General features: G+C 33.4%; 1 protein-coding gene across 2 annotated transcripts in view; it reads left to right on the forward strand.

The window, feature by feature from the left end:
* The window catches only part of LOC102674998 (histone demethylase UTY-like), an 82,625-nt gene that overhangs the window by 64,740 nt on the left and 6,539 nt on the right, over positions 1 to 11,346 (forward strand). For both annotated transcript variants that reach the window (XM_031508723.1, XM_006612091.2), the window contains exons 4-5: positions 6,338 to 6,516; positions 9,558 to 9,686. In XM_031508723.1, the coding sequence (XP_031364583.1) occupies positions 6,338 to 6,516; positions 9,558 to 9,686 (308 nt within the window). The remainder of the gene's footprint in view (positions 1 to 6,337; positions 6,517 to 9,557; positions 9,687 to 11,346) is intronic.

The following is an 11,346-nucleotide window of genomic DNA, read 5'->3' on the forward strand; positions in this document are numbered from 1 at the left end:
TAATCACGGTCCGAACCACGATTTAAAATCGTTTATTTACGCCCGCGAAGATCACCCATTTGTTATATTTCACTTTCCCGCGTGCCAACTGCGCTTGAATGGGATTAAAAACAGTTGCATAACGAAGAGAGAAAATAAGAGAGAAAGAGAGAGAGAGAGAGAGAGAGAAGCAAGCGAGATGGAAAGTAACGAGGCACATACAAATCCGTGGTATGGGTTCATTCTACCTCGCGAGTTCTCTGAATGATGCACATTTATTATCCCTTTTTTTTCAGAGACCGCCATAACGCGCCACTGCTTTTATATCCGGTGTACCCACGCCCACACTCTCCACGATACCGCGTGGACTCTTGGAAAAAAGCGTTATTTTTGCAATTAAACGTTCGCTGATAAATTCCGCGCGTGCAGACGCGACAAAAAAGCTCAGAGATTTGATTTTTTAGGTCAGTGAGTTATTATTTCGTTCAGCGCTCTGAATCTTTCTTTTTTTTTTTTCATCGAGTAAATTTTATTTTGTTTTTTCCTCTTCTTTCGTCTATTAACAGAGGGATGCTTCAGATAGATTATTTTTAATACATTATAGTTTTACTTGGGTTTTTTTCTTAAGTTATTAGGATATTGAAGGAATATAGAAATACAACAAGATGTTTCAAAAGTGTTAATGTACAAGTTTTAAAAATGATTAGAAATGGGGAAATGATATAAATTGAAACAGCATAACAATAAAACGTTGCAAATATTTTCTTTCGGACATGAAACCAATACGTTTTTTAATCGAACCGGTTCGCTCGTTTGATCTCTGCTGAATGAATACGTGGGCGGATAATTCCGTGACACCATAAAGCTCTCCGTATCGTTAAGAATCGCGAGAGTGCTATTATAACGAGCGAGAACGAGCGCGATACGAAACGTTGACAAGGGTGCAAGCCAGGTAAACAAGAATTTGTGCGTATCGAGATTTAACGCGATACGTGTTAACATGGGGCGGTGATCTCATTTTTGTTAACTCTTTTTGATATTTTTTTTTTCTTTTATCGTCCAAGAAAAAGTACTCAAACATACTTTTTACAATTATATCGATGGAAAATCGGTGTCAAAAATTATTTATTCGTAGTTTACAATTTTCATGGATAGTTTAACGTTACTTAACATCCCTCTTCATTTAGCCTCCGATTTCATGATCCATCGATCATCCAATCCATCGAATATTCAAAGTATTTGCAGAAAAGAACAATTGTTCTTATTTAAAAAAAAAAAAAAGACAGGAAATCTCCATTGCATCACGTACCATTAAGAAAACTGCAATTGTCGCGTGGGCGTCGAAACGGTATCTTACGAGATATAAGGAGATTCGCGCGATCCTATGGAGGGAGAATGGCGCTATTATTGCGCAAGAATGGCCGAGATACAAACTGACAACATAATATGTAATGCTATAAACATATATTATATCCCGGAGAATGTAACTTGTTTCTGCGTTTCATTGTTCGCGTTTGTGTACGATAATTGAATATGTACTTATTAGGCTCGATTTATAAGCCAAGTAACCTACTTATATTTTAATATTAGAACATCTCTTTTAATCTACGATTTGAATCTTTCTCAATTTTGGCTTGATTCTCTCGAAAAAAATTCTTCAACTTCTAATTTCCCTTCCAGTTTAATTTATATCTTACGAGGAAAAAATAAAGGAATTCGCTAAATTCTTTTTCCTCGATCTTTTTAAAATTCTCATTAATTTAAATATACGCGGGCAAAACAGGGTAAGATAAAAAAGGCATCGTCTCGGGTGGTGGTCGAGCGCTCGTCGTCGACAAAACGGCCATTAATAGGTCATACCGATGGTAATTAATTTATGAGGTGTTAAAGCGGGCTGCCGAGCAAAGGGCGCATTAAAATGCACCCTTCGAGGCTGCTGCATCGTGGACGCGGAGGATTGCTTTTGCACGCGTTCAACGCATGAAATGGCCGGGAGCAGGAAATCCGAAATGCTCCCGTGTACGATAACCAGAGAAAGTCCTCGCGATTCTCGTCGAGATATCAACGAGGAGAGCCTGGCTTTAATGACTTCATTTAGATTCCATTTCAATAGCTGTATGCTTCTTGCTACCTTCTCCTTCTTGATTCAACGTTGAAATTTGTTCGAAGATGATCGGTTGGTTCCTGCTCTTTGCTGAATGGACGCAACGTGCGTGGTTTTGGAATAAGTTTGGATTGTTTGACCATTGATCGATATTGATGGGGGAATGAATAAATATAAAGACGGAGTTCTTTACGTGATACTTCTTTACGTTAAAAAGGAACAATTATAAAAAATCTTCAGATAATATGTTATAAAGTGTTATACAAAGAGTATCGATTAGATATTTGTTTTCATGTGAATTATAAGAGTTTATATAATATTTATTAGTTACTTTATGATTAACTTGAATTTTTATCTTAAATTTTTCCTTATCTATTACTAATCTATTTTAACATTGATGTTTGAAGTGTTACTAAGTAGAATAAGTTGCAAGTTGCTACGATTAATGTTATTTATAAGCTTTTGATAAAATGTTTTTTCAGTTTTGTTGATATATTATATCGGCATTGCAAATTACAAAACTACGTATTATGATATATTTTTTGAAAAAGGACACGTTGAAAATGTTGAAAAGTTTTTATTTAATTCATTTTAAAAATGGAAAAAACGAATATAATATTTACGATTATTAAAAATCAATGTCTTATCTTTTGATAAGTATTTTTCTATGTTTTCATTTTCCCTTTTTATGTAACATTTTCAGCGAGTATTATCTATGTAGAAACAACGATAAGGCGTTGGTATTTTTAATTTTATTTAAATACGATTTTTAACATGGAATCTTGATAACAAAGTGTACAAGAAGAATTTGTAATGTTTACAAAGGCAAAATCTTTTTCAAAAATATTTTGAATTATATAATTCTTCTATAATTATATTTTTATACTCGCACATTAATTTAGTTCTTTGAAATATTTAGCAATATTTATACCAGATCGTTTAAATTAAACAACATTACGACGAATAGAATTGCAATTTATGTTGAACCGCGTTTACGATGGCGTTAAAACGTGGATGTTGCTCGTAAAACGTCCACGTATGTTTTGGTTGTCGCACGATTTATCGATTTGTATTTTTTTTTTTTTTCCAATCGTGATGATGAATATCAACGTTAGCCTCAGCCGACAGACGGTGTAACAAACTGTTCTACGCTGTTGAATCGATGTTTCAACCTATAAATACCCAGGTCAATGGCAGAGACTAGCAAACAAGCGACATCAGTCGTCAGAATCAGTATCGGATTTCGTTTCTGTTTCGTCATGGTTGAGATAGGTCGGTCACAGATCAGCTCCGTTTCGCCAGTGCCCGCTATTCCGTTCCTTCGCTAATAATTTTAACGAGTGATTTCTTTCAAATACAATAAAACGCGTTAAAATTGCGAATTTTTGTGAAAATCTCGTGTAAATATTAAAATTCATCCATATCTCTTTCGATAATAAATGACACTTATACATCTTGTATTATTTTTACATTATGATATATCGTTTATTTCTTCAATTATTCATCGTTATATGATAATAAAAAAAATTACTTTAAAAAACCATTTATCTCGCACATTTTCGATAAAAATTCTCTTTATTAAAAGGCAAAATATAAATGATATAAAGTTGTATCACGTTTTATTTCCATTGGGAAGAAATACTCATTAAAGAGGATGATGAAATATATCGAACGATACATGTCACATCTTATGTCATAAATTGCTACTTCGCTTCTCTCCCACACATTCCACTTAACTCGACACATATATTTTAATTCTGAAACAGTAGAAGAATACTACTCAACCGTTCGATCAAATCCTAACTGTACATAGGAATAGATTAAAAATTCTTAAATTTAACGATATTTACGTTCTTATCGTCGGTTTAAAGTGCCGATCGAACGTTTCCCTTGCATTATTTCGCAACTCTCCTCGAGTCAGTGACATTTCTGCTTCTCTCCCACACGGGTGGTCGGCCGCGTGTAACAGTGACTCATTCCCGAAGACAACGAACCCCGAAAGGAAACGCGGAGTGAATGAAGCGATGAATGAATAGCTTCTTGTGAATGAATTTACTACCGCCTTTACGCCAAGGCGACCGACCGATCTCTTTGCCTTCTCTCCATCTCCTCTCCTCCTCCTTTTCCCTCTTCTTTTCCTTTATTTTCTTTTTTTTTTTATCTCCGTCGCTCTACTTCTCATCGCGCCAGCACACCAGCCGAGCTTCAATTAATTTGTCGTCGGAATTAACGTACTCGTTACTTCCGCTCCCTCTTCAGCTTCTCCTCGGATATGGAACAATGGCGTGTCTCTGGTGAATCTTTATCGCGATACGATTTTATTTATTTCTTTTTTTTCCTATTTTTAGGAAAACTCTTAGATTAGGATCTTAGAAGCGATTGAGTGGACGGTTAAATTTAAGTTGGTTCCTAGCAGAATGGGAAGTTTTACTTGTTTCGAAAAAGTTGGAATTACGTTCTAGGAAGGAATATGAAATGAAAAAGATACGAATTTTAATTTTATTTGATAATTAATATTTGTATTTTAATTAATTTTATTATTTGATTCCATGTAATCTTCAGAAAATTCTACTCCAATCCTGGAAAATATAGAAGAAACAATAAACCAATTTCAATTCGAATCGGACGAGAACGTTTTCCAAATGCTTTTTGCAACGAGGTTACGAAACATTACCGCAACCTGTTACTCCATTGGTTTCCCGTGGCGGTTTCGGAAAAGTGCGACGAAAATCCATTCGAAAATGCGGTCCGCTAACACATCCAATATACGTACACTCCATCTCGGACGAAGCCGAGCAACGAACTTCAAACCAGCCTATCCCCAGTGTAATGCTCAATCTGTGTGCGTTGATTTAACGTTGGCTCGGATCCAGCGGGTTCCAAAAGCCGAAATAAAATGACACCCGACATAACCGTACTTGGAATTCGCTCTCCTCGCTTGATTCGTTAAAGCCGATGATTCATTCTTCTCTGATGAGAAACACTTGCGTTGGTAATTGCACAGATTCATTTGTTAATTTTAGATTCAAATGTTTTGATCAAAGGAAAAATATTTCGTCGGGTTTTAAATTAGATTTCTTAGATTTCTTAGAAAAAAGGATATATTTCTTTTTTTTGGGATGAATTTCACTTGAAATTTCACAAGTTTCCAAATACTTGTACGAATTTACCATAGAGATGATTCTACGTGTTTCTATTAAACGCAATTGATTTTATAATTCAATAAGAGTTGTATCTGCATCTGATATTTTGTCGTGACTTTTTTTGAGAGTATTGGAAAGGGTCAATACGATTTTCTAACTTTTATACTTGGCAAAATTTTGACGAAAAATCCCATAACTGAGAATATTAATTTTCTAGACTCGTCGACGCATGGTCGTCAGCAGGGGACAACGATTTCCGGTTTTTTCTTCCGTGTCATCGAATTAGATCGACTTCGTTTACCTGCAAACACGTACCGTGTCATTTGCAACTGCGCAATGGTTATTGTTGCCCGTTCACCAGTTGCCCCTATGGTTTTGTTCTCCCGAACTCGGAGTTGTCGCGTGACGAGGCAGAACACTAACCACTTCCGGTCCACTATCCTCGTGCACGCACTCGATGCACGCGATTAGACGTTCCTCGCGTGAATCTATTTCTTAACCCTGAATTTTTTACGAAGCATAAATTTCGATAATAATCTTCCACTAGATTCTCCAACAGAACGATCGACCTCTCTTTTCAAAAGAGATTTCAAAAGTATATTTTTTTTTTTGCATAATAGTTATTATGAAAGTGGAAGTGGAATGGTGGAAAACGTGGAGTTATAAATTAAAGTGGCGATGCAACTTAAAGTGAAATATTATAGATACATTTTTCAATTGGAGTATATGGAGTATAGCTAAGGAAAAATCGATGAAAGAAATATATAGTGGTGATATAAATTGAAGTACCGTGTAATGGAAATGATTAATGAAATGACGTCCAAGATTATTAATAATCCTCCAATTCTGCAGAATTGAAGTCAATCCGATAGGAATTTTAATAAGGAATTGAAGTAAAATTGAGATGAAATAAAAATAAATACATAAAAGCGAAATTTTATTGAAGTGAATATATTGGAAAATTGAGATAAAAATTGAAATAAAATAGAACTGAATATAAAAAAAAAAAAAATCGAAGCAAGAAATAATAATTGCAGTTATTTCTGAAATTTTATTAAACAATTAACAAACGTGCGAATAAAAATCTAATAAAAACTAATTCTGATTGCAGGGCCGTGAAAGCATTCCAGCAGGTGCTATGGGTGGAACCAGGATTTCCACGAGCCTGCGAGGTTCACCTACGGCTCGGCTTGATGCTGAAGGTCCACGCTGACTTTGATGCCGCCTTGAAGCACCTGACACTCGCTTTGATCGATGCCACGACACCTGCCTCTTTTTCCAAGCTTGAAAGTGAGTTCTCGGTTTTCGTTCCTTACGATCTCGCCTACGCGTGTTCCACCTTCGAAAACATAATGCACGTGAACAGCTGTTCACCGTAAACCGTGCTTTTTACTCTTGAAATCTTATTCCTATACCACATGTTGCTTTCTCGTATGCAAATTTTTCTTTCTTTTTTTTTTTTTTTTTCTTGTTTTGATACACGATCCTCTTAAGAGGATCCTCTAAGACATTCGTGTCTAGTTATTTTTGCAAAATTGATGGTTGATTCTTTTTAGAAAATTAGAAGATTCAAGTTTTTTATTTTTTAATTTATTTTGCTTTTCGCTTCTTAAATTTGGAATTTTTCTTTAATATGTCACTGAAACACGGACGTATTTAATTCCTCTCCTTTATTTAAAATTAAAACTTTAAATGATAAATCCATCGAATATGCAAGTGTTCATCTACAACTGTAAAAAAAAAAGAAGGAAATTCAATAGAAAAGGAATAAGAGGGTAAAATAATCTCCCTCGGTTTTGCGTGCGCGGTTTTAATATATTATTTAGCGAAGCCACGATGAAATCGATACTTCCGCCGCGTGAAAAGCGCCTATTACATACCTGCGCGCCACGTCTTGACAACATCTCGACCCCAGAGCCTTTTGCTCGCTTTCCGCCTCGAACTTGACCCCCTTTTCTAACGTGATACAGCAATTCTTGTGTCACGTGTGACCTACGATAACACGTATCACGCGGTGGACGATATTTAAGGGTGCATTAAACGCCTTAACGACTTTCCTTGAACTCGACTCCCACATTTAACTACCGCATATGTTGCTTCGTGAATTCTAGGGTCCCTGAATTTATGTTCTCTTCCCTTCTATACGAGCGATTACGTAATTTTCATTATGTAATTTTTCTAAAGGAATAATTACGTGTTAGATTTTGTTAAATTTTTTTATGCATTTATTAGAATAATTTTTCGGGATTGGAAATGTTATTATATGGAATAAATTTCTATTTTATTACAAAATTATCATTTACCAACAATATAGATTTGGAAGAGATAGTTTTTAATTTATTTTTATTTTTACGGAAAGATTTTTTTGTCTTTGAATTTTTTTCTAAAATATAACTAAAAATAAATTTCGAGTTCATAAATATATGGAATATATGAAAAACATAGAAATGGATTACACGTAAGAATCTGTCGAGTAAGTAGAAATGGAATAGAATCTTAACTAACTAGGGAATTTTGGTCGCTCTTAGCGGAATTTCATCTCGTAGCATAAGTTTATCCTCGTCACGTTAGATTACCTAGAATCAGGAATGAATCATCTAGAACACTACTTGTTCTGTTTAAATTTAGTTCATGAGGATAAAAATATACTCATAAATATTCAAATTTCCATGAATTATTTATGAATGTCATATTTCAATAAGAAATAATAAAATAATTTAAGATACGAGAAATTTTTCAAAACAATTAACATATAAATTTTTTTCTATACAAAGTTTTTGAAATTTTTTTGTCATTATTTTTAATACGTTGGTTTTTTTTGAAATTAATAATATATCTATAAATTTTGATGAAAATTTAAAATGAAAGATGAGAACAGATATTGGAATATAAAAAATAGAATAACATTTTTTTTATTATTTTTATAAGCTTATTCAAATACTTTTTTAAATCAACAGAAAGAGAGAGAGCAATATAATAACCAATCTCTACTCTCGTTTAACAATTTTTTTCCATATCCAATAATATCTGAAATATCTTCATTTTTTATCTTTTTTAAATGAAAAAGAGCTTTTATCAATCTTTTATATCGTATCTTTTATTTCATTCTTTTCCTTCTTTTTCTTATGAATGTAGTTTTAATAGAAGAATTCATTATTGGTGAAATAATTACAAGTGGTTCGATGAACTTTGATTCCAATGATCAATAGGGGAAAAAAGGAGAGATATTCTATGAGGTGATATACTTTTTATACTGCTTAATTATACTGTGAAAAGGAGGTCAAGTTCGAAGAAGAAAGTGAATGTCCCTTTCTCAAGAACGGAATAGATAATTCAAGGAAATATGCGAATAGAAGGTGAATCGAATAAATTGAATTGAAACTATTATTAAAGTTATTGTTAAAAAAATTTATTACGTGAATATACATATTTAAAAATGTATCTAATCAGTTCAATGGAAATACATGTTGTACGTTATAATAGATAAATATAAATGAAGAGCCGATATCGTTTTGCAAAATATTATGCATTTCATAAATTTAACTATTTATAATAATTTTTCGTAATCGTACGAAGAATCACCAATTGACTCATAGTTTAAAGTAATTCTCATCATTTAATCGTACTAGAATCGCTTTTGCTTACCGAGAAATTGATCCTGGTGGTCTTCATCATCCGGAAGTTTTCGCTTATAAAATAACTGGACTTAATAAAACCTCTGTCCATCGAGACATCGAAATAGTCTAGAGTTTGCAACTGATCAAGTAATAATCGAAAATTGATATTTTAAAATATTATTATTATTCACAATTTTATGGTTGTATTATAAATATATAGAAAATTATTTTAATTAATTATATTTTATATTCTTAAGACATTACAAATTGAATTTAAATTTTATTATTATTATTATTATTTTTTAATTAAAATTATAATAGAAACGTAACGTTGTAATTATCGTTGTTTATTCAGTATGCATTATCTATTATAATTATAGTACATAATTAATAATACGATCTTTTTGTAATATTACGTTTATTGTTTCGCATATTCAAATTTGTACAATAACGTTCTAAATCCAAATAGGTTATCATAGAATTGATAAATACAGCCATAAAATTAATTAATTATTAATCAATCAATGTAATTAATATAAAATATTTTAATGTTACATTATTACACACATATATATATATATACATATATTCGTATTATTTAAAATATTTTGCCATTAATTTAAATTTGTTTCTTTTTTTACGTATATTTTATAATTTCATATACTTTATAATTATTAATGTTATATTAAAATATTGTTTCTCTTTGTGTTTCAGTAAAATTTCACATAGCTCATTTATACGAAGTCCAAGGGAAATATCGTCTTGCTAAAGAACATTACGAGGCATTGCTCAAGGAAAAAACTCTGCCTTCGCACCTGAAGGCCGACATTTGTCGTCAATTAGGTGAGTCACAACAATTTTTATTAATCATAAAATATAATCATTGTAATGAACGTCAAAATTATTTTTTTGAATTGTAATCACAAAATTATTTAAATTGTTTCTTTATTCGATACGAAACTAAGTTATTATTAAATAATTCTCAAATCCTCCCTACAATCCTTTCATTATTTTTTTATATTATACATCTACAATATAAATAAAATATAAATACAATATAAAATCAAAATCTAAACTTATGTAACAATTAGTTATTATTTAACAATATCAGTGGAGGATTAGACAATTATTAATATTTCTCTATTTCGAAAAGATGCAAAATCAAACGCTTAATTAGAAATCCAGTTTCTATTTTCATCCTCTATTTTCTGGCAACGTGGTCAGAAACGTCATTTCTCCCTCCCCCTATCCTCTCCGCAGGCTTAATTAAATCCTCAACCATCTGTATGAATAGTGTGAAATCATAGGCCTTCGAATTATTTTCCTCCTCGCGAGCTGTCAACTCCTCCTCGCGACGACGATTCGGTTTAAGGCCCCAGCCGAATGTACGAGCAAGTAGCAGACACGTGTATTGATTTATTCCGGGTTGGGGTGGCTTGGCGATGAGATGGGGCGGCGAAACTCGGCAGCAGAGAGGGGTCAAGGGAGAGGGTGCGTATTTGAGCGAGAGAAGAACACCGAGAGAGAGAGAGAGAGAGAAAGGGGGAAGAGAGGGAATCGAATTTGATAAGGAGACAAGATTGTGGGAACCTTTTAATCTTACCCTTTCTACGTTTATCTAACCTTTTTCTTTCCTTTTATCTCTCTTTTTTTTTGTTTGAGTTGGTTAGTGAATCGAGATTAAATTTTTCGTTAAATTTAATATTTCGGTGTTATTATTTTATTCTTTATTCTCTGTATTATTTTCTAATTGGTTCTTGTCGAGTATGTATAATTGGAGAGAAAATATCGAGGTCGTAGAGTATTTAGCGATGTTCTCCACTTTCTCTATCGGTCTCCATCGTTGAGTTCTTTTTTTTTTTTTTTCGATGTTCATCACTTTCTCTAGTCTTTTTCATCGCTCTACTTCTCTTTTTTCAATTACCTTGAATTCTCTCACTCTTTCCGCTATTCCATTGCTTCGTATCTTTTCAGGGTTCAGCACCCCTTTCATTTTCTTTCGCTCGCTCTCATTTTTAATATTTTTTTCTATTCTCTTTAACTTTTTCCATCGCCCTCTTTATTCCATCCTCTCTTTCCTTCTTTCTCAATATCTCTCAATATTCCCCTTCTTTTTTAGTAGCTCTCATCCTTCTTCCCTCTTTTTCATTATCACTCCACTCTCATTAGTTTCTCGTCGCTTTCGTTTTTTTTTTTACTAAAAGTCTTGCTCTCCCTTTCTCTCTCTCTCTCTCTCATCCCTCTCTTTTCAAATAATCCACACTCCTCCATTTTCCACTATCCCTCACTCTCATTAGCTCTTCTCCTTTCTCAACAATTCTCCCTCTGCACCCCCTCTTTCTCTCTTTTCTAATATCCCTCCCTTTCTTCCATCCCCTTCCAACCTACGTTCGTCACATGTTGTCGTCCTCCCAATGTCTCGTAGCCTACAGTTTTGGCCGGTTCCGCGCACAACCGCCGCCGCCGATCAACTAGCGCGGGGAGCAGAGCGTCGCGGCGCGTG

The sequence above is a fragment of the Apis dorsata genome, unplaced genomic scaffold (assembly GCF_000469605.1).
Source record: "Apis dorsata unplaced genomic scaffold, Apis dorsata 1.3 scaffold_98, whole genome shotgun sequence".
In the NCBI taxonomy this organism is placed as follows: Eukaryota; Metazoa; Arthropoda; class Insecta; order Hymenoptera; family Apidae; genus Apis; species Apis dorsata.